At 41.1% G+C, this 24,836-nt stretch overlaps 1 protein-coding gene across 1 annotated transcript in view; it reads left to right on the top strand.

The window, feature by feature from the left end:
• Nucleotides 1–13,135: 13,135 nt before the first annotated feature.
• Nucleotides 13,136–24,836, top strand: part of mtcl2 (microtubule crosslinking factor 2) — a 106,688-nt gene continuing 94,987 nt past the window's right edge. The window contains exons 1-3 of the mRNA XM_080030765.1: nucleotides 13,136–14,202; nucleotides 19,234–19,335; nucleotides 20,230–20,352. Coding sequence (XP_079886891.1) covers nucleotides 13,240–14,202; nucleotides 19,234–19,335; nucleotides 20,230–20,352 — 1,188 coding nt within the window. The 5' untranslated portion in view covers nucleotides 13,136–13,239. The remainder of the gene's footprint in view (nucleotides 14,203–19,233; nucleotides 19,336–20,229; nucleotides 20,353–24,836) is intronic.

Genomic DNA, 24,836 nt, shown 5'->3' with positions numbered 1-24,836 from the left:
TGTGTCAAACCATAAACAATCAGAAATAATGCTTATTTTGAGGGTTTTTTATATATTTTTTCTTAAATATGAGCGTTTCTAAGCGTGCACAGTTGTTAAAATGCTACTTTCTACATTTCCACAGTTCTTTTTGGAATAAAAATCTGCCTTTGAATGTTAAAAATAACATTAATACATTGGATTATATTGTGTCTCTTGAAATTATCAATGTTGCGATATTAGATGTTCGTTTTCAACCCTGTTTATTATGAGACATGAGCTTGGCCAGTGTGTATGACTCTCTCATCAATAATGTAGACTTACCCTGACGGGTGCCATGTGAGATTTGCCCCAGTTTTGTTTTTTATTTTTTATGTATTTGTAGCTTGTTTTCTTGATTATTTTCTCTTGTTTGTTTGTTCCTGGTCTTTTATTATTATTAAATAGGCCTATGTAATAAATAAATGATTCTTTATTTTTGTTGTGTGTCTTTCTTGCCTGTTTATGTGAGGGAGGGGAGAGGGGGTGGGGGTTGTGTGGGTATTGTATGTGTCTTCTTGTTCTGTTTTTTGTCCATATGTGTAAAATCGTAAAACCACTCAAATAAAAGTTTCAAAAAATAATGTAGCCAGTCAGTCACTGATATGTTTGATATAACCTGCTGCCTGCTAAGAGAGTTACACAGACATGACAAATAATTATTTCATGTTCTTACGTTTGTAAGTTACTAAATTATCCTCAACTGTGTGTTGATTTTGTCATGTTTGGAATTCCCATGTGAATACATTTCCCTGGTGTTCCTTATCCTATCATCTTTTGAGATCAAACAATAGCTATTCAACTTACTGTATATAATCAGTTTCATAAAGCATTTGAATAGTTTCATCTCAACTTCTTGTTCTTTCTATGAGGAAAAAAAAACTCACCAAACACACAAGAAGTGATGCATTTCTGGTCTCTATCTATATCATTAACAAAATTATTAGTTTCAAATTAGTTTTCTTAAAGGTGCTACGAGGAACTTTTAAATATTTCTGAAACAGTCTAATTTTTCCTGTGATGATCATACATTACATGTAACAGCAAATGAGACCATCAGTGCGAAGAATGCTATTTTTATAAAGTTTTTCTTGATGCCTTTGTCATGGGCACGCTCACCAAGGAATTACAGCTGGCATAATAAAAACACAAGAATGAACACAAACTGAAAGTTCCTCTGAGCACCTTTTAAGCAAATAGTCAACTGATAATTAATGCAGAAAAACAGAAGTCACAATTTCTATGTAACACTGTCACTTTTCGCACTCATTAGAAAACAGGAATCTTCATTAATGATTTGCTGTTGTAGGCAGCGTCTGACAGACAAGCGGAGTCTTTCTATTCCCCTGTTACATAACGTGATGGTGTGATGAGAGGGGGGAAGAAAAGAGAACAGAGAACTGGATGAGAACAAAGTAGGAGGAAACAGGCAGAGGAGAAAATGCTCTCCATTCAGGGCTCACAGAGGGACACAGCCTGTGTGCTGCTGCTTAGTACACAACCACACACAAACAAAGACACAATCGTGGGCAGTGTATACATACGGATTGAGTCGCACCACTATAGCATACATAATACACACAAACATGCACAATAGGAATGTGTTCATATTACATTTCACGGCTAAACAGAGTCATATTAATTACTGCCATAGTCTGTGTGTACATGCTTTATGAGTATAACCAAAGAGTTATAAATTACACGTTTTTTTTCTTGTTTGAACAATTTGTTCTGGAAGAAATTTAAAAAATATATATCCATAACATAACATAAGAAAGACGCTTGCATTATCAGCTGTGAGTTTCAATGTTGCAAAAATCCACCTGTACACCAGATCAATACATTTGAATAATGTACTTCATGTGCTGTGCCAAATTATTCCCCAACATAAAAACATGTAGTCTCTGGCTGGGAAAATGTTCTTTGATCTTTATCATATAAATTCACCAGCAAACATGTCTCCACTCTGTTGTCTGTATGGCCATTACTGCAGGTTCCTCTGCTCACCACTAGATGGAGGTAGAAGATAAAAAAAAGGTTGTGTCAAATTTATCACTGTCCTCTAGCAATGTAGAACCGAATTTGCATAAGTGATATTCTATTTGTTCATGTTTTGTAAACTATCTATCTATCTATCTATCTATCTATCTATCTATCTATCTATCTATCTATCTATCTATCTATCTATCTATCTATCTATCTATCTATCTATCTATCTATCTATCTATCTATCTATCTATCTATCTATCTATCTATCTATCCATCTACCTATTTTAAGTTGTTTTTAGTGCATAAACAAGATTAGGTTATTAAGTGAAATTTCCCAAAAGCGGGGAGTAAATTAGGTAACACTATAATATTTTCCTCATTATCTCGACATATGACCGAATATGCACAAAGGCTCTGGCAGGTAACTGGTGTTCAGAATAATAAAAGTGTTTTGGAAATGTTAAGTGGACATCACTTTCAAGCTGAAGCTAGTAAAGTTGGAGCTAATGTTAACTTCCTTAACTTTAGAGAAAGGAGAGCCGCCATTTTGTTTAATTCCTTTTTCTGATGTAAACTGTGGTTAAGGAGGCTTTAGATTGTGTATGTGTCTTTTGTTAGACAGGTGGTTTTGTTTTCTAGTTAGAGATGGTTGTGTTTGTTATGTTGGTTGGTTCTCCCTGAAGTGTTTATCAGTAATAAATAGAATTCGACCACCTGACTCTGAACATTTTTAATCTGGTTGTATGTTACACTTCCTACCACTATCTATCCCACTCTAGGGACGTAACACCATGTAACATCTTAGAAAAAAACTACATTTTTTTTAGGAAAGCCTCAAAAAGCCCATCATGATGCACATACAGAGGACAATGTTCACTTCAACAGGATTTGATCCTCCTCTGAAATACAAGATGCCATTTGAGATAGTACAGATCTGCTAAATGCCACATCTCCTCTTCAATAATGAGGCCTTTAAAAACTGAAGTCATAACAATATTCTAATTTTTACTTTTTTTTGGGTCTCAAGCTAAAATATGGGCACATGCGCACACACACACACACACACACACACACACACACATACGTGCACTTCATACTTCGCCCCTAGGCAAGACCCAGCAGTGTCAGCAGGAGGTCTGTGATTTGATAGCATTTCCCAGTATATAGGCCAATCTACTGTAGCCAGCAGGGAGAGGGAGCGCAGGAGAAACTTGTTATTCTAGATAAAGTGAGCCACATGAGACTCATTTCACTTGCAGGAGAAGAAAGAAAACCTCTCTCACTCTAGCAGAAGGGATTCAAAAAAATCAGTTGAGACTGACTACATTGCTGCAGATTCTAGTTTGAGTCTTTAGGTTAAAAAAATTAATGATTTAAATTCTAATATTATTATAACTTTTTATTAAATGGCTGTAAATTGCCAAAAATATTTTGACAGAAACTAGAGATACAGTTTGGTGGTAGTACACCTCCGCAAGGCATACAATTGCAGATCGGGGAAAGTAAAGGGATGGTAGGCAAAGCTTGAAAGGGATAGTTCAGTCATTTTGAAGCGGGGTCGTAGGAGATACTTAAGCAGAGTTAGTGCGTTACCTTATGGAGATGGCTGTCAAGGCAGTCACTAAAAGGAGTTTGGGGTAGACATTAGCAGAAGTCAGCCTTCTATTGTTTCCAAAAAGAATGTGTTATCCACATATACAGTATACGTAAATGCTAACCTCAAACCTAAATATTGAATATTGAATTGAAATGTCCGCTAAACTGAGATGTCCTTTACAGAGCTTTAGTTTGCCGCGAGACAACCCTTTATTTTTGCATCCATCCGGCAATCAGCTGCTTGACTCATAGCTACTGAGGAGTATTCAAGAGATACAAGAAAAAATAAGTAAACAGCTGTCTGGCGGCAAACTAAAGCTGTTGAAATCATCTCATTTTAGCGTACAATTGAAGGGATATGTTTTAGATTAGCATTTATATATGTGGAGAAAAAAAACGATTTCTTTTGGCCCCCTCTGTAACAATAGAAGGCTGACTTCTGCTACAGCGATGTCTCCCCCAAAACTCCTTCATAGTGACTGCGCTGATTTCCATCTCCATAAGGTAACACACAAACTATGCTTAAGTACCCCATACAACCCCACTTCAAAAAGCTACAATATTTTACTGCGACCCGACAATATGTAAGGTTGCAGTTACCTTTGACCCTTGACCTCCAAAATCCATTCAGTTCATCTTTGAGTCAGAGTAGACCTTTGTACAAAAACTTTGAAGAAAACCCCTCAAAGTGTTCTTGAGACATTTTTTTTTTGATTTGATTAAATTTATTTCAGAGATATCAAACATGGAAATACAATAAACAAATTATGTTTTCACAAAAAAAAAAAAAGAAAACAAATTATCTGTATTTCTGAGATATGCCTGAAAAGGAGCAGGAAGAAGTATACACTTATTTAATCCTACCCCTTTTCCATAGTAAAAAAAAATAAAAAAAATAAAATGTTTATTAAATTAAAAAAATAAAAATATTTATTATATTCGCTTCTCTTAATCCATATACTCTCTGTACAATTGGCGATACTTTATTATATTTGCCATTTACGAACTATACATACATACATACTACTTAATATACTATGAATTTTTTATATTTTATATATTTATATCATGCATATGTCTATATTTATATTTATAAACAATAAATATATCCATATCTACATACATATCTATACAATCAGTAAATATATCCATATAATTATAATTTCCTTTCATGACGAATGAGTTCACAGTGCCCATTGACCTCGGACCTATGAACTCCACAATCTAATCAGTTCTTCCCTTGAGTTAGAGTCGACATAAGTGCAAAGCTTGAAGAACATCCCTCAAAGCATTCTTGATATATTGCACTCAGAGACGAAATTGCCCGGACTGACGGACAAGATGACCTTCAGCTATATATCGTAAAAGGCATAAAAATCTAATTTCAGCAAAAATAATCACTGGCAGCAACATACAGCACTACTACCTAAAGGAAATAAAAGGAGGGCAGACATAGAAGGAATGTGTCTTTGTCCTGGTGTCAGCAGCATAGCAGAATGTAGTCGGTTGCTCTGCTGATGCGACTCCTCTTCATTACCACCAACACACACACACACACACACACACACACACACACACACACACACACACACACACACACACACACACACACACACACACACACACACACTCACTGCTTTCTAATTACAGGGGCTGGAAACAACTTGCAAGGACAGCAACTTTCTATTATCAGCCCCTTTTTTTTATTCCCCCTCTCAGCAAATCAGACTGGACATGGTGCACTCTAATAACCAGATAGGAACCGGCAATGAAAGGGCATATCAGGGTGTTTTTTTTTCTTCCCCGCACGGATAATTAGTAAAATATGTTCATTGTTGACGGGTATTTTCTGGTTGGTCGGATGGGTTTCCTCCCTCCCAATCTTCCATTGAGGCCTAGACAGACAGTGGCATGGTGTGAGAGAGGCGTCATGGCCTGGTTTGCACTCACATTCTTGACGAGAGTTCAAGTGGCCGGGTTGTTCCAAAGACCTAAAGTTTGGCTACAAAAACAGTACTTAGCTCAACAGGAGGAGCAGTGCACACTATCACCTACTGTATATTTATAAAGGAACAGTATGTAACTTTGAGTGTGTCAGAGAAAGGGAACATTTTCTAAGGTATATTCTCATAAGAAAAATTGGATACCTGTATCACTGTTTGAAGTTAGAACGCTTCCTGAAAAAGTTACTGTTTCACTGTTGTTGTTGTTGTTGTTGTTTATAGCAGCCGGGCCCCACAGTTTGGTTTACAAACATATTATAGTCTCACGTTTGGTTCCAGGTTCCTGAAAATAAATTTGTTTAGATTTATGATGATAGGATTATTCAATACTAACTATAACATGTAGTGAAAATATGTTTTATAAACTAACTGCAGGCTCTGCAAATGTAAACAAATCCCCCTCCCATGAAACTGCATAGTGCACCTTTAACATGGATTTCAATTCTGAATCGGTGTGTGACCAACGGCTGTACACACTCTGAAAATATAATTTTACTTGTATAAGCTACCGCTCTGTTCAGACCGCATAGCTAAATGCTGCAAGCTACTTAATTAAAATGAAGTAATGGTGCACTGATCTTTACATGGTCACACATAGGCAGATATAATTGCAAGCCTGTTCTGCTGAGCAGTTGGAATGGGACAATATTCCAGGCACACATGCATTTGTTAAAGGGCAGAGGTGTCCTCATTACAGTGGGCCTTATTATATATATATATATCTACATGCATTCTACAAAGAGCTACCACAAAGAAGCAAACAACATTAACATTGCAGGGACAGTAATAGTAGTAAAGGTATCTCACTTCATTACGGAATGGCTCAACACTATACTTGAGTCATTATGGGGGAGACTTTATCAGGGCCAGCATGATTGCTGTTTGTCTAGCCCTTGGGGGTTCTTCTTAATTATTCAATGAAGGCATTTTACCATCTCCTAATGTGCAACAATGGGTTCATTAATCATTCATAGTGGCATTCTACCACTCCAAATTACAATTTCCATGTTGAATTGGATCCTTAATAAGTGTGTTGTAATCTGAGTGGTGGATCACAAAGCACAGGAAGGCACTCATGACTGGACTGGACCCCTTTCATGTTGACTGGTCGCAGTGGGAAAAGCATAGTTGTGAATTATGAAATGAATTGTGGCTGTCATGACTTACTGGGAAACTTGAACATAACAGTCATTGCTTATCTTATTGCTAACACCTGGCCGTGCTCCTAGTCAACCTGCTCTTTTGTGACTTTTTTGTGGATTTCAGCATTTTTAGTTTCTTCACAAATATTGTTTGTTTAATTTTCTTATCGTAATATCCAACAGTGGTGACTGACCATGCAGTTACTTTTTTATTTTTGACGGTTTGGTTTTGAGCCAAGCTGCTTTAATGCTCAGGGACGCACATCCTCTTATGTTTATATTATCATCAAAACAAACCAGAAATAATCCCACAAGAGATTTGTCAACATAAAATTAGTTGCAGGGTACCAAATGCTGAATATGGATGAAAAAAAAGCTGTTTGGAGGCTTCAGAAAATGAGTGCAGTGATATTGTGTATTTCTGATATCAGCAGAGTGGGCCCTCCCTTTAGGGGAACAAAGTGGTCACCATGAGTTCACAGAATGACTGTTTTGAATGAACTGCCAACCCTTCTGGTAACAAAATGAATCCTCAGAGCTGAAGATGGTCCACCTGGAGACGTGGGTTCAAACCCCACTGCTAGAAACCTGAGGTATGTGACACTAGTGTGTGTGTGTGTGTGTGTGTGTGTGTGTGTGTGTGTGTGTGTGTGTGTGTGTGTGTGTGTGTGTGTGTGTGTGTGTGTGTGTGTGTGTGTGTGTGTGTGTGTGTGTGTGTGTGTGTGTGTGTGTGTGTGTGTGTGTGTGTGTGTGTGTGTGTGTGTGTGTGTGTGTGTGTGTGTGTGTGTGTGTGTGTCGGGTGTTGATGATTTTTGACTCATTTATCTATGCATCCATCCATCCATCCGTCCATCCGTCCATCCATCAATGCAATATGTTTAAGGCTAAATGCTGAATGATTGAATGTCAGAACAGTTTTTTTATTAATGAAATTATTACACTTCTTTAAAAAAAAGTGTTTTAAACGTAAAAACCAGTAAAGTGATTGTGGCCCATTATGTTAAAAGAGATAGGCTAAGTACAGTTAAAATGCAAAGGTACGAGTTGTGATTGCATACAGGTACCGGTTTGCGGTGGCAATACTTCACTATCCACTGCAAACCAGGGCACCACAATGATTCTGCTAAGGGCTCCTTAGATGTCCTGGATATCAGTCATTTACACAACAGCTCATTGTGAGCATTTTATTAGCAGGTATTCAGCATGTATTGTGTAAATAAAGATGTACAATCTATCTGATGTAATTCTGTGGCGGCCACTGCAGGATCATTAGCCATGAATGATTTAAACACAGCATCATTTAAAATTCACCCGTCCTGCTCATATGAAAATGTAAGAGCACTGCCAAGGGATTTAGAAAATGTCACAAGAGACAGGAGAAAAGCACTTTATTTGACAGCACGTCAGATTTCACCTTCAAAGAGTTTTTGCTTTCTCTAAATGAATAGTTTGGTATGCATTGGCAACAAATAGTAGGCTAATAGCTCCTTGATCAACTGAGCCAAAAGTGATTTTCGGACCTCATACACTGTATCACGTTTGTAATGACAACGGCTATGTGATATACTGGTTACAGTTGTATATGTGTGTTTGACTGGGATGTTCCTAAAATGTTAAGCTACACGGGCACTTAATATTGAGGTGTAGACTACACATGTACTGTGCCAACAGTGTGTGTGCAAAATGAGTTCACCTTATATGAAATTTCAAATATAAATGAAATCTAGATGGAGCTAAAGTACCGTTTTTGAATATATGCGGCTGGGTTGGAACGTGTCAAAAAAGGTCTGAATGTGGAATACTCTCCTGTATTCATTAACAACCATATAATCCCTTGGACAGAAACAGTGAAACCTTGCAGTAATACAGTCTCTTCTTACCATAATCATCTCTGTCTTAATTAGTCCTGCATTACTCTCATTATTGTCTCATTACAATCATGTTACTTGCATGTGTGTGAATGTATAAAGTGTCCAGTATTAATCAGGAGTCTCCATACATGGTCCTTGACAGATGGCTCTGTCAGATGGAGCGGACGTGGCGATGGTCCACAGATAGCAGGGTCGGTGGTAGGTTTGACGCATGTTGAAGCGTCCCTGGGGCAAGATCCTGAACCCCAAACTGCTCCTGATGGTCCGGCCAACCAAATGTAGTTCATCAGTGGGCGAGTGTGAATGGGTTGACACCACCGATCCATGTACCGATCCAAATTCCACAGTCCTTTATTTCTGTTTTTCATGCTGTTGTTTGTAACTTCATTTATTATGTTCATACTAAGAAAGCAGCCAGCAGCTTATATTAACTGGCTTTTTTTTCATAGATATTTTTAATTCTTTACACATTCTTAATTTTCTAATATTTTCTAAAACCTTGTGAAGGAGTTGAATTTCGGGTATACTTGTGTACTGAAACCGTTCAAAGCAGTTCAAATAAATGGGTTGGAATATATTTAAACCTTTTATATTAGAATTGCTGTGTTGCTTTAGCCTTTATAACCTTACATATAATACCAAAAGCAACAATATATTTGTTTAAATAATTATATCTCACAGTAGCGACAGATATCCAAAACCCAGATATCTGAAACGGGTCAGAATTGAAAAAATATTGGATCGGTGCATCCCTAGAATGGGTGAGTGAGTTGCATAACTTGTAAAAGAAGGCTATATGAAATGCAGTCCATTTTCCATATGGCCTGAGTGGTATATAATCTATTCGAACTGCTCTAATTCTGGGTTTGCTCTTCTCAAGTTTCTGCTCATAAATCATTCACAGAGCATGGTTCTGCAACCGCAGACGGTATCGGATATGACGGTATCGACATCCTCGTTCTGTTCTGTGATGAATTTTTTTTTATTCTGACAATGGATCACGGTTTCACAAACAGCCTCGACACAGACAAACGATCAATATCAAAGAGTCTGTTGCATTGCAGTTGGAAATGATGTAATTGTGTAAGTGTGCAGTCATACCATTGAGGAACCCCTAGGCACATGGGTAGGGGAAATCATGAATATGGTTATTATTAGATATAGGGAATAGGTAGGAGCACATGGAGGAGGTCCCACTCTGCTTCTTAGCTTTAATAATGAAAGGAATCATATGTTAATGGATGGAGATTACATAACATCGATGTCCCTTGTGGGAAATAGTGCAGAAAGACACTTTTTGGCCATCAAACTTCCTGGTACCTACATAAGTGTACCACAAAAAGAACATGCTGTAAAAGAAATGTATGGTATATTACATAAGATTTTGGGGCAGGAATATACTTCATGATGTCACTATTTCCAACAAAGCAGGAACCCTAATGGCTTTGGGGATGTTCGACAGCAGCTCAAACAGTTGACTTATCCTCTGAAGTATCTCAACATCTACTGGATGGCTTGGCACAAACGTGTATACAGACCTTTATTATACAGACCTTTATATCACGGTCAGACTTTTCCCATCTCAGTATGAGGTTTTCAGTGAAATGTCTTATGTGTTGGCATTCATATCCACCTCATGTTGAATTGTTACCACCTTGGAGCTCCTTTTAAAATGGTCACCTCTTTTGCTAAATGCAATTTATCTTGTTTTTTTTTCAAAACGAATATGTCCCCTGTGTCCCAATGTATGAAACACTTTTTCCACCTCCACCTTTCTGAAAACCTGTGTTCAGAAACCTCAGTCAGCTTTCTCTCCCCTTATGATATCATAAGGGGGAGAAGCCACGCCGCTTCACTGCCAAACTAATCTAGCTCTACCTCCACCTGTGATAGTCACACCCCAAGATGCCCCAGGTTCTAACCGGCAGTTACATTCAGGGCCAATCAGAGCAGAGTGGGATTTCTGGAAGGCGGGGCTTAAGGAGACAGTCTCTAAATTGTAGCCTTTCAGACAGAGGCTGAAAAGGAGATCAAGCAATGGTACTGTAAGAAATACGTTTTTTTGGACACAATACAGTTTAATGACATTTGGAGATACCATACTTATTGCAGCAATGACGAAATCTGTTAAACAGAGGCATCAACCATAAGACGGACGCTTTCCCCAAAGCAAATGAATCCTATATGTTCACTGTGATTGATTATCTCATTCAGTAGGTCAGCGTATTATTCTATGTGTTAATCTTATTTAGGCCCATCTATTGATTTCCAGGGGGCGAATTGTTAAGTGTGCAGTCTTCGATTGTCTTGTTGGCTTTGTTTTCTAGCAGTGCCTTCTCCCTTGAGTTGATTTCAATAATAGAATGGACCAGCCTTTCAAAGAGAATTACAAGTGAGAAAAGCCCTTTACTTGTAAGTAAGCTCAGTTGACACGTGCTGTGATATGATATTTAGCCTACAGCAATTGTAAATATCTCTCCATATAAATAAAAATTAAACCCCAAATAATAAATGCTGACAGTGTGCAGGCCCCGAGAGGATGTGTGCAACAATCACTAGATGCAGATGAGATAATGGATGTTAAAAATGGTTTAGGAGAAATATACAGATGCAAACTTTGATGAGACCATGGGTTGCATTACCTACAATTAAAGGGTTAACCAAAATGGAGGATTGACGTGTGTTTAAATCATAGATAGTATATAATATGGATGTAGTATCCGTGCTGACCTCAGTTATTCACACGGCATCCAATAATCCTGGTTTATGCGCGTCGCCATCTTGTGAGAATTTTACTCCGCCTCACAGGAGGGAGATACGCCCATCGAGCTGACGTATACCTCCGAGGCAAAGTGAGGGACAACGGGCGGAGAGCGGTCACTCAAGAGATCGCGCCAATACATTTTAACCTCCAAAAGAATAAAAACTAGCTTGGTCCAAAAAAATTCACCCCCCTCATTGTTGTGATGGAGAAATGACCTACACATACAGACTAGAATGGTTTTGTGGACCAGGCTGTAAATAGGTTTAATAAGACTTTGAAAACGGCCTGTCTAACAAGTGAGTCAAAGAAAAATTGCTCAGTCTTGGTACCACCCCCAGTGGCCCTTCCGGTCTACTACACTTCCTTATTGGATGCTGGTAAAAATCGCTGAGGTTGGGGCTTGGTTTAAATGGTTTATTAAAAAGTGAAACATAACATGTCTTTCTTTTGACTTCTGTTGAGGTAGCGCAAAGGGACTGGCCATCTTGCCTGTGTAGAAAGATAACTGATGGAAAGACATTTTACCATACAATGTATGTCTCTCTGCACTGTATTTCCTTAAGAAATACATATTTTACTGTTTCTGGACTCCCACATTCACACAAACCAGAAACATGTCTCCCAACAGTGCTCTAACCTCAACCTACCTAGTTTAACAGAGTCCTTTGGTTGTGTCTTCAGCAGGTGTGTTAGGCCCAGTCTCATTAAACCATGAGACTGAAGGAGGGGAGAGTAATATGCAACCCGGGTTTATTGTTGTGATTATTGGATAATATTACTTGATAGGTAGGGAGATACATTTGTATTTGTGTACATATTTATTCTGTCAGTTTTTAGTGTAAATATTGGGTTGCTTGTGTGTAAATGTATAATATTCTATGTGCGGTGTGTCCACCGGATATGGGTAAGTCCACATAATTACCTGCGGCTGGGAGTGTATAAAAGGCAGCTTGCTGAGAGTTTGGTCATTCAGTATTGATTGTAAGTGTACCTCTCACTTACTCACAGACAATGTGCAGTAAAATAAACACCGAAATGTACATGTTTGACCTTTTATTTATAGCCCACTATGAAAAAGACATATAGCTTAATGGAAGCAAAATAGACAAAAATCTCAAAATTGACCGGTGCTTGAAAACATGTTATTTCCAGCAGAGTCTGACCTTAAGTAAAGTGTAGCCAATGTATTAGTATTTGAATGTAAATACTATCCCATTTCATTAAGTAGCCAACACATTGTTTTTTAAAGCAGTGCTTATAGCAGGGTCATCCTCTTTATCTCTGATGAGCATCCAAACACTTTTGTTGTTCTCTTTTGCCTCCTTCTAGTGTCCTTCCAATAGGCATGCAAAGGAGGCGGCAGAGAGCTGCAGAACTGTCTCTCTCTCTCCCTCCCTCCTCCAGGGCTACATCCCGTTATCTGGGCGGGGAGAAAGGTTGGACCACACTCACCAAACACACACACCGCCTCTCTGTTCTCACCCACAACCGCTCTGAGCTGAGCAGGAACCGGCTACTTCATTTAGGCTATGTCATCGAGACAGACCCTGGAGAGAGGAGGGTAGGATTTCTAACAGAACAAAGCGGAATAATTCACAAACCGACTACAAACACCCCCAGTTGGAAAACGGGATTACATTTTGCTTTCCTGCAGTTTTTTTGGGACTCTTTGCTTCCTGCTTCTTCCTCTTCGTCTTGTTGCACTAGGATCTGTTTCAACAACAACAGGACAGAGGATCTGCCTGATCCTTTTGTGTTGCACTGCAGTTGTTTATTCACACTCGCAACTTCTCCCCCCCAAAACAAGGAGCTTTTTCATTTCTGTTTTTTCCTTGTGTTTTGCCTAAACGGAATGAATGACAAAAACAAAGGAGGTTGATGTCCAGAACTCCCCGGCTGCGCACCTCTTCTTCGCCTCGCCCAAGGAACGGAGAGTCCATCTCCGGCAGAAGATGGAGAGCGGTGGCGGAGCGGAGGGCTCGGACAGCGGGCAGCAGACCCAGCAGCAAGCCGCTCAGCCCCCTCCGCCGCCGGGAGTCAAGAAGAAGATAAACCGCGCTCCGTCTCCGGCCAGACCCAAGGACGTAGCCGGCTGGTCGCTCACCAAGATCCGCGGCGGGATCGCGACTCCCGCACTCAGCGTCAAGCCGGGATCCATCCACCTGGGGAGCCGCGTCTCCAGGCGCAGCCCCGTGGGAAGTCTCCCCGGGAAGGACGGCAAAGCGGAGAAGAGCAGTGGAGGTGGTGGTGGCAAACCGGCGGGCAAGTCCTCCTCCTCTGCCAAAACGCACGCGGCCAAAGCGTCCAAGAGCACCGCAGGGAAGAGGAAGGTATCGGACGCCAGCATAGATTTATCCGACGATTTATCCAAGGATTCAGGCTGCGCCACCGGGAAGCTTTCTCCTACCGACAGCAGCTCTTCGCTTTCGGACTGCGCCTCCGAGGAAAACAAGCTCTCCACGGACGCGGTGAGCAGCGATACGGAGTCGAGGAGCAGCCGTGGCGGTGGGCCGGAGGGAGACAATAACAAGCAGGCGGCGGCGGCGGCCAGGGATGGAGGCGCTGGACAACAACATGCCGCCAGGACCCCCGGCTCCTCCTCCTCCGCGGACTACAGGGACCGTCTGTCGCTGGGCGCCGAGACCGGGGAAGGGAGCGTGTCCCCCGGCGACGAGCGCTCGATCATCTCGTTTGACAGCAGGGTGCCCGCCAGCACATCACTGGCTTTCTCAGACCTCACTGAGGAGTTCATGGACGGCATGCAGGAGGAGTTTGTCCGGGAGATAGAGGAGCTGAGGTCTGAGAATGATTACCTCAAAGTAAGTCATACAGCCTGTCCATTATCAGTGGATTTTAAAGGTGGTTTGATCATTTAACAGACCGTATTCTGCATCAGGGATCCCATGGGAAAGTTTTTTTTTTTTTATGAAAGCGTAAACAAAACAGTTTCTCTTATCAGTTCTATTATCTTTGCTTGTTGTCATTTTACATTGGACGAAGATGCAAAAAGAAAGTCTCTCTCTTGTCAAAATCCTGGTGTTTAAATCATAAAGTCTATGGTGTTTGTTTTCAGTTCCCCCTGTCTGGTTTCCCAGTGTGTACACAGTACACTACAGCTGCCTTTGGATGCTGTCCAAGCCTCAGTCACTACAAGCATGATGGTGTTATGATAAAGAGTCTGCTGCACCCTCAGTAGCAGCTGAGCAAAAACATGCAGCCTGTTTATAGCCTCAGACTGGTACCTTTGATGTGACTATAGTGCAAAGAGTTCATACAATGTGTAGGTGTATAGCAGTAGTTTGGCCAGATCATGTCTGTTGTCAGCTGTGTTTAGCTCACATGACTGGAGGTGAGGATGTAATTTAACTCACCATGCTTGGGGGGGAGGGTGTTGTTGTTCCTAAAGCCCACAGGGAAATCTGCATCATGCTGCCTTGCTGATTATTGACCAAGCTATGCAATTAGCATTGGTTTAACACAGAAGACTAATTATCCCAAGAGGCTGTTTCTTAAGTCGTATCCATCCATACAACTGTAAACACTCAGAGAAGCACACATTCTCAACTCCATGTTTTTGTATTTGGTGGGTAAGGGTATACCCAATGTCTTTGAATAAAAATAATGGAAATTTGACTATCGGCTGTACTGAAATTCTAACCAGTTCAGCACTGCATCATCATGGGTACATGGTGGGCTAATAGTCATCAGATTTTGGCACTAAAGGCATTCCTCAGCTCCCACTCTGCTGGTGTTTGAAATGTAATATACGTGGACCCAGCAGTCCCGCAGATCCATCCAGCCTGGAGAGTGATTGATCAGGGGGCCGGGTCGATGACATTAGCATCTCCCCTAAGCACTAACTGGTAGGAACCAGACAAGCCAATAATTGTCAAAGATTGATTGAGGAGGCGATTGATCAAGAGCACCTGTCTGGACAGGAGGACCACCTTTGTCCGTTGAGACAGTGTGTTGGAGAATGTAGATCCTTGGTGGACCTCTCTAGTCTGTCTGTGGCTGGCTTCACACAAGCTAACAGGCGTTTTATTGATCACTATGGTGGTGATGAAACATTAAGGTGGATTCAGTGATTCTGGAGAACGCTTGTTGTCAAAATCTGTGAATATCTCCTCACAATATGCTATCCCATCATACTGTGTCACTGTGCACAGAAAAAAAAAATGTAGTTGCAAACTATTGTGTGGCCCTTTGTTAACATACCAGTTTACAGAGCCTAGGCTGTGTATTAACACCAGATTCTTTTCAACGCACACAGACACTGTACAGACAGATCATGAGGAGATATTCACTGATTGACAAAAAAGTGATTTTGACAACAAGCGTTCCCCAGAATTGCACACTCCACCTTTAACTATTTTGCCTCAGACGTAAAACATAATCGAATTAAGACTGTTTTGAAAATGAACAAATAATATTGATCACCATGATATATTTCACAATATTATAAAATGCTGCTATGTAGCCCTATTTAGCTAAGATTATTTGATTTAATAGTTGGGCAGAATGTTGCCCAACTACTAAAAGTATGTATGCAAAGTGTGTGTGTCTGGTGCCTGAATATGTATATACAGTATATAGGACAGCATATGTGACATAGCTACCGTATTGGACCACCCCAAAGCCTCATGGGAGGCCAGGGCAGTGAAGTGTGACTGAGTGTGGTCCTGTGTCTGTTGTTGTTGCTGCAGCTGTGAGGAACACCTGCTCAGTAATCCTGGGATGGAAAACGCCACTCGTTCGGTGCATATACTTTGTGCCCCGGCCTGTCTATCTCCTGCAACGGCTTCACATTGTGCACATTAATATGCCGACCCCTTTACGAGCTACTGTTTGCCATTTGGGCCGTAATTATGAAATCAAAAGGACTTACAGCTGTAGGACTCCGTTATGTTAAATATGGTCTCATACTTACTTACCATACTGCCTGGATATTATGGTCAGGTGACGTGCTAACAACACTTTGATTGATGGTCTCCCTGGTGCTATTATTGCTAGTTCACACCATTCACACACCTTGTTAGATCAGCTCTCGCACAGCAACAACCTCAACGCTGAATTCAATTAGCATTCAGGTCCGCATGCTGTTCCTGGAAATGAAAGACAACATAAATAGGTTTTCTATTGCTGGCCTGGTGTTACAGCTAAAACCTGATAGAGTCACACAGACATGACTTTCAGAGCCTAATTGTTTAGGAATGTCTGTCCTGTGACTGCAATTTATGCCAATAGTGGAGCATCTGTGGAGATTCATGCTTGTATGTGATGACTGTGTTAGCCTACTCACTACTGCTATCCTGCAATGTTACCAATGGTTTACATGGAATATAATTGCTTTAGCACTGGTGAACAGTTTTCCTGCCCTGCCTAACAGCCTATGATCAAATTGTACCTTTTGCTTACGTTGCAATAAACACTTGGAACATACACTTTACATGGCAAAGTGTACAATGGTATTCTTCTGTATTATATAGAAGCAACTCTCTGAATCTTAAAGTTGTGGAACATTAACAATCCCTGTTTGATAAACATCTATCATAGGCTTTATCATATCGCAGAGTGTTGTTCACAGTCCCACAGCGGGTAGTAAGGACCCGCATTACAGCAGATGTGTGCACGCGATGATTACTAATTTCTAACATCTTCCAGTCTGGCTCATTAAAAAAAAATCTCTCATCTGATTGGCCGATCCATTCTCCTGACTGGCTGGTGATTTGCTATTATGACAGGAACCATCTTCTTCCCATCTTCTTATTTAGCCTGTGGAAAGAAGGTCAGTGGACCAGCTCCAGTCTCCCCCTCTGCTGCTGTGCGCTTTATCTCTCTATACCCGTCTACATTTCTGCCATGCTCTGTTCTTCCTCTCCTTTTTTCCTTCCTTTGCTTCCTTTTGTCTTATCTCCCTTTCATTCCCCTTTGTCGAGTCATTCTCTTTTCTTTCTTTTTTTATACTTTTACTTTTTCCAAGATTATTCTCCCAATTTACAATTTCTGTTACTCTTAAATGTACAGTTTGTAAAGAGAAATGTTAATCCACCTTTTCAATTGAAGACAGAACAATTTCTCTCTCCTTTCCCTTTCCATTTCTTCCTCATCTCTCCTCCTCCTCCTCCTCCTCCTCCTCTCTTGCCGCTGTATTGCAGATGTGTGTAGCTCAGTGGTCAGCATGGCACAGACCGCTTCTTGCTGCAGTGTATTTTAGCTCCATCAACAAATCTCTTTCACAAGATAACACACACACACGCACACACAGTGGACACACACACACACACTCGCAGCCCCACACAGCTTGCTGCAAGCCTGCTAAATTGCACATATACATTACATAGCATGTTAACATGTTTACGATACTCTCACACAATTGTTTATATTGTAGATAGTAGCAGTAAAGACACAACCTACCCCCTCAGTCCCTTTCTCACACACACACACACACACACACACACACACACACACACACACACACACACACACACACAAGCACACAGTCAGGCACACACACATGCACACATACACACACACACAAACACACACACATCCCAAGTGCTCATTGTTGCTACAGTTGCTTGCGGAGGCTCTGCAGAGGCTGACCCACATTCTGCACTGTAGTAAATGATGACAGCGCTGCTACTACTACAACTACTACAGCCAATCGTACTCCATCTGCTTAATATGCATGTACACATCGTACACACATACACACACACACAGATATTTTCGAACACACGTAGTGCACACTCTTGGAAGCACACCCCACTTGTGTAACACCCCCCACTTGCAAGCCCTTTAAATCCCAGCAGCGACCCACAATCCTTTTAGTGGGAGTGTGGTTCATTTCACTGCAGACACACACACACACACACACTAATGCAAAAGCTGCGCCTTTAAAATATGAATCAGAGGGATGATGCAACTCACACTGTCAGGCGGAAATGAATAATCCATCTTTAATAAGTCTATACAAGAGGCCAGATCATGATTCTTCTATAAACTAAGCATCTGTGCCGGCTTGTTTTTGAGCGGTGGCTTCCATTGCGTTCCATGTCTTTTTAAGAAGTATTTTCAGATTTTTCTTTCTTCATATTTCTAAAGTGTAGGAATTCCCTTTTTTTCTCTGCCCTCTATTTCCCTGAGGGTGTACTGTTAAAGAGTCCCTTTCTAAGGTAATCTAATAACCCCTCCTTGACCTTTTAACCTACTTTGTGTGACCTCCTGTGCGAACGAGAGAAAGGAAAATCAATACAGTATCAAGTTGCATTACTAAGGCAGCCATTATGCTCCTTAGAACATCTCTATTTCTGACTTACTCACCTCTCCCCCCTTTATCTGGCCTGAGAGAATATTACATAGCAGTTGTACTACTAGCTGTTAGTGTGGTATGGCTGTGCTAGACTACATAGCAGTTCATTTCTGAGGGGACACTAATTGTCATAATGGCCATTCTGATAATGAGTCGAAGAAGACGCGTTTGTGTTAACGACATTGAGCATTGATTGATGGGCCTGGGTTAGGGTCGTATAACAAGGTTAATGGAGGATGATTCTTTGATGAAGACGGTGATTGTCCACGCATTTTACGACAACGATGCTTAAAGCTATATAGGGAACTCCTGTTCAAACATTAAAGAATTCCCTTTACGACCCACCACCACCACAGTACATGAGGACATCACGCTGTCATCACTTTGAGTTACAGTCAGTTAAGATGTCTCTTCAGTACATAACAGCTCCTCGTTGCCTATACAGGTTAAACCAAGCTCGTAAAAAAAACTCCTGTAAAAAAATCAAATGTTATGAGATGCACTTAACCTTGTGTGTTCTTCACTGTGACCCCAGGATGAGATGGAGGAGCTGAGGTCTGAGATGCTGGAGATGAGAGACATGTACATGGAGGACGATGTCTACCAGCTACAGGACCTACGGCAGCAGCTAGAGCAGGTAAGGGAACGCACAAAAACAAACAAAAAAGAAGCACACTCATTGAATCTATATTTTTTCTCTGGAATGTTACCTTTTTAATGAAACGGGCAGAGGCTGTGAAATGTAGGGAGACGGTTGGTAATCAGTCCATAATTAGAATGTCACCTTTGAGCAAGAAGTGCAACACAGAGCCAGGTGCATCGTGCACATTCAAAATCACAGTTTAAATGAGACATAAAATGCTCATTTTCAGTTTCAAAATTGTGGTTTGGGGAATCTATTAGAACTTGTTTTCATGGTATAGTGCCGACAAAAAAATTAATATTTCTCACAGTGCCATTGCTGAATCTCTTCTTTTCAGCCTTTGTCTGAAACGCTCAATCTTTGAGGCGGTCTCTTTATGCCCCGCCCTCCAAAAAGCCCAGTCTGCTCTGATTGGACCTGAATGTAACCGCTGGTTTGACTCAAACTACCAGTTAGTATCAGGGGCACCAAGGGGATATGCTTATCACAGGTGGAGGTAATGCTAAGTTAGGTTGTCTTCCCTTATTACATCATAAGTGGAGAGAAATCAGACTGGGGTTTTTGAACATAGGTTTTCAGAAATGTGAAGGGGGAGAAATAAAAATGGGATAGTGTTTTTTTCTCATACTTTGGAAGTGTCTACACCTGGGCCCCATATCAATGTTCGAAAACCATGAAAGCGCATTTTGCGCACAAGTTGACCTTTAAGAAAGTTTCAGATTGAATGTGCTTGTGTACTGCCCCTTTTCTCTTGTATTTTGGCTGATGCATGGCCAATGTCCCTTGAAGCCACTGGTTTCAGTGAAGTTTGAGTTACAAGGATAGCTTAGACATCATGACACATAATACATCTTCTACTGTACTCACACACCGCTTGTGTTCCCCTAGGCCAACAAGACCTGCCGCATCCTGCAGTACCGGCTGAGGAAGGCAGAGCGGCGCTCTCTTCGCGTGGCCCAGACGGGGCAGGTGGACGGGGAACTGATCCGAACCCTGGAGCAAGACGTCAAGGTAAGCCCCAGTTTGAAGGCTTGACAGAGAGTGAATGAAACGGCTGCATGGGGCTCTGTGTGGGAGAGGTACACATGGGGTCAGAACTTGAGACTGGATGTGTTCTTGTAATAGATACAGGAGAAGATAGAACATTGAGAAAGTGAGATATCTGAAAGAACAGCGAGGCTTTGAGTTAATTATAATAATAAAGTGAATAGTCTCCACTGATGGGCCTGGTTAGGATTTTATTGCTAGAAAAATCAATACTGATACTGCTTATCTATACCGAAATATATCAACATTTTTATTGATACAACTCTCCATAATTCGGTGCAAAAGAATAAGGACATGAGGTGAAAAGATTCATCAGTTATTTTATGGTCATTTTTTGGCAGAAATAACGAGTTCAATTTCTGCCTGTTTGCTAAAGCTGTGAAACAGGCTGCACATGACTGGAGAGAGAGAGCGCAGAAGTAACACAACGTCAAACCCAATCACAGCTTCTTCATCAGTAGGAGACTGTGCCGAATTTGAAAATGCTCTTACATTAAAATGAATTAACACTGCATAAATATCATAGGAGTATGGAGCTTATTGATATTTTTGGTACCAAGCAGCCATGAAGTTTATTTTTTTATTTTTAGGTTTTCGATAGCCATCTCTAATGGTCTCTACTCCAAAACAAAAAAAATGTCTGACATGTATAGAAATTCATACTGAACCTTTCTTTCTAAACAACTAGAATTTGTTTCTTCTCAGACACGATAGCATGATATGTAAATACATAAACATAGACTTATTGTTTTTACACACACATTTTGATTTGTCATTGCTTGTTTTTATGTATGGGGAAAGTTCATATGACCCATTGTATGTCCGCTGCTGAAGCCCTGAGGCCATGGGGAGCTCGGTCTTCCTCTAATTTGTTCAAGGAATTTCCCCCCCCGTTTAAAAATACAGACTAATCGTCACACTGAACGCTGCATTAAGACGCTCAATTGACCTCACACACACGCACATTAACACACAGAACACGGTCACTTAAGAAACCTTCGCTATGACCAAGTTCACATGCACACAAACACATATAGTATATACAATAAATGTACACTGGGCCTATAGACAACACAGTCTTTTACCAGCGTCCTTGGCCGAATGCACATACACCAGTCATCCCAATCGCTTCAGGAATCCCTGATAAAAGCCAGATATACACAAACACTGAGTGCAGGCAGGAGTAGAGCCTCTGTGTGTGTGTGAGTGTGTGTGTGTGTGTTTCTTGTCACGCTGACCCTGGATCTGCCGATAGAAAATTTGCAGCGTTCCTCCAACATTTCACACATGACGGAGGATACAATGAATCCATTATACCCTCAAAGAGAGAGAGAGAGAGAGAGACAGTGTGAGAGTGAGACTGTGATGTCATTCTCCAATGGCTTTTTTCCGCCGGCTGTCGCTGTCTGTCTCTCAGCCACCGTCTCACCATCTGGTTGTTTGGGAAGGAAGGATGGAAGGAAAAAGAGTGTACATCCTGTGTCTGTGAAAGTGTGTGTGTGTGTGTGTGTGTGTGTGTGTGTGTGTGTGTGTGTGTGTGTGTGTGTGTGTGTGTGTGTGTGTGTGTGTGTGTGTGTGTGTGTGTGTGTGTGTGTGTGTGTGTGTGTGTGTGTGTGTGTGTGTGTGTGTGTGTGTGTGTGTGTGTGTGTGTGTGAATTTTTACAAAATTTTTTGTGAGAACCAATTGAAATATTTAGACCATAACAGTGATGAAATGATATATCTCCAAGAGGATATCTTGTCCGGTCTTCACATTGGGACTGGTCTTTAAAGGAGCTTTTTGAGGGTTTTGAGTAGATCTAAAGGTTCAGGATAGAATTGGGCTTAGGTTGTTAGTTTAAGGGTTGGGGTTAGGCATTTATTTCTGATGGTTTGGGGTAGAGTAAGGGGGCTAGAGAATTCATTATGTCAATGAGTGTCCTCACAAGTATAGCTGTACAAACGTGTGTGTGTGTGTGTGTGTGTGTGTGTGTGTGCGAGTGCGTGCGTGCGTGTGCGTGTGCGTGTGTGCGTGTGTGTGCGTGTGTGTGTGTGTGTGTGTGTGTGTGTGTGTGTGTGTGTGTGTGTGTGTGTGTGTTGAGTCTAGAAGGCGGAAGACAAAAAAGGGGCATTGGCCACTTTTTAAAAATTCAAATCGGCCAATCACAGTGGGAGGATGAGTCGGTTGGAGAAATGCACCAAAAGAGAGAGAACTCCAAGAGAGAATACTAGAGGAGGCGTAAACAAGACTTTCTAGAATCCAAGGGGGAGGTCTGACTCACATTTTAAATCTTCAGTGGCCAATGAGAGCGTTGTGAGTAAGAGAGTGATGGAAAATCGGAAAGACACAGCTGGAGAAGAAAAAAATTCTGCATCTGTTGGTTGCATTAGCCAAGAGGAATCCCATAGACAGGAGACTGAAAGACACACACACTGCAGGGAGACAAACCTGACTCCCTCACAACACACATGGCTTATTGTGTCCTCTAGCCGCCAGCCAGGGCCCAAGACCCAGACGGCAGGTCAGGTTACGCGTGTGTGTGTGTGTGTGTGTGTGTGTGTGTGTGTGTGTGTGTGTGTGTGTGTGTGTGTGTGTGTGTGTGTGTGTGTGTGTGTGTGTGTGTGTGTGTGTGTGTGTGTGTGTGTGTGTGTGTGTGTGTGTGTGTGTGTGTGTGTGTGTGTGTGTGTGTGCACATTAAGCTTCTCTCCTCACAGTCACTCTTCTGTTTACTCTGGTGTGTTTATCATTAGCCTTATAACAACAGATACTCACTCATTGCCTCTGTGACTCAACACTGTTTCTGCTCTAGTGGAATAGACAAGTCAGAATGTCCTTTAACTCCAGTATGATTCAAGTACAAAAGACTGAAACTAGCAACTGGGTAAGGCGTGGAGTGCTGTTTTTTTGGGAAACTTTCCAGTTTATCCATTAAAGGTCACATATTATGCTAAATGCACTTTTTAAATGTGTTCTAACATATCCATGGGTCCACGGTGTGCCTAGAGACTGCCAAAATATTAAAAAAATAACAATCTCTCCTTTTCTCACTCTCCCCCTTTCTGAAACCCCCACCCCTCCCCCCAATATACTCCAGTCAGAATTCTCCTCGTTTCTGACCTCACAAACTGGAAAGCCAGAAGCTTCCACTGTGCAGCCCACACCCCTATTTCTTATTGGTCCACGGCCCTGACAGACAGAGGGCGAGGCGTATCTGGCTTCGCTTCCGGACAGGGGGCGGGGGGAGCTCAAAGATTGTATATTTACGAGGGGAGCTGCAGCTCTTTTAAAAAAATAGGCCATTGTGAGATTAGCTGAACATCAGAATAGTACAATAAATTATCTGAAAGTTTTTTTCAGCAAACAATTAAAGAAAAACGTATTAGGGACCACTAAGACCATATAATATGGTGTATAATAGAACCGAAAAGTGTATAATATGGGAGCTTTAAGGGAAGTAAAATGTTGCTCACTGGACTCAACAGTGTGTTCCGGCATCCCGCAACCACCAACCTACCTTCTCACACGCTTAACACAGCCCTCCATAACAAGTTGTATTTACTTAATATCACGCGCTAGCATCAACAGCTAACCGCGCCACCCAGCCATCAGGCACCCAACCAAGAGCCACACAGTCATCCTTGGCTATACGGTATACCTCATCTTAGCAAGCAACAAAGCAAACACATCACGTTAAGCTGCTGCCTGGGCCATCAAAAAGGCTACACCAACAACAAATACGATGTGTTGCTAAAAGTATGTTTAGTCAACATTATTTCAAGGCTCTTCTTCTTTATTTATACAGGCTGAAATAGAAAAACAGTGTAGCAGTGGTTCACATTTATCAGATGGTTCTCCAAGGTTTCCTAAGGTGAATCCAAGGGCTCATAAGATAAATATATGAGGAGACTTACTGTAAAATACCTGAATCAAATAATAATGTTTGTGATTAATTGCTTGAAAATGACAAATGACAAACTGTTCAATACAAATAAATATTAATGTTATTGTATTTATATTGAGCTTAAAAAGTTGGGAACCGTTCCCATAAACGTGAAGAGAAAAACTTCTCTGACAAAAGTTGATAAAGTGACAGAAGGAATGTATCTATTTAAAATATTCATAATGCTCATTGTTTTTGCCATTGTATGCAGACATATTATATGAAAATACCCTTTTTTGGAATTGTGTTTTAAGCCTATAACCCCTTAAATATTATGTCTGAATTATCAAAACTTTTTAGTTGTCTGCAGCAAGAAGACAGTGATTGCCAGAGTGGGGAGAAAATGAGGCACTAGATGCAAATGGGTTGGTGATTACGCTGACCACTGAAGGTCCCTCTTAAGAAGGAGCAAGACAACCTTGACCTTGACTTGCTGAGCTGCTCCTCTCTGAGCTGCTTTACAAAAGGAATTGGCTTATGTACTGTCGATGCTTTAAAGCCCCGATTAGATGACTCGCTCACATGCAA

This window comes from Ammodytes marinus, assembly GCF_949987685.1.
Source record: "Ammodytes marinus genome assembly, chromosome: 7".
NCBI classification, from domain to species: domain Eukaryota; kingdom Metazoa; phylum Chordata; class Actinopteri; order Uranoscopiformes; family Ammodytidae; genus Ammodytes; species Ammodytes marinus.
This window is presented reverse-complemented; position numbering and strand designations above follow the sequence as displayed.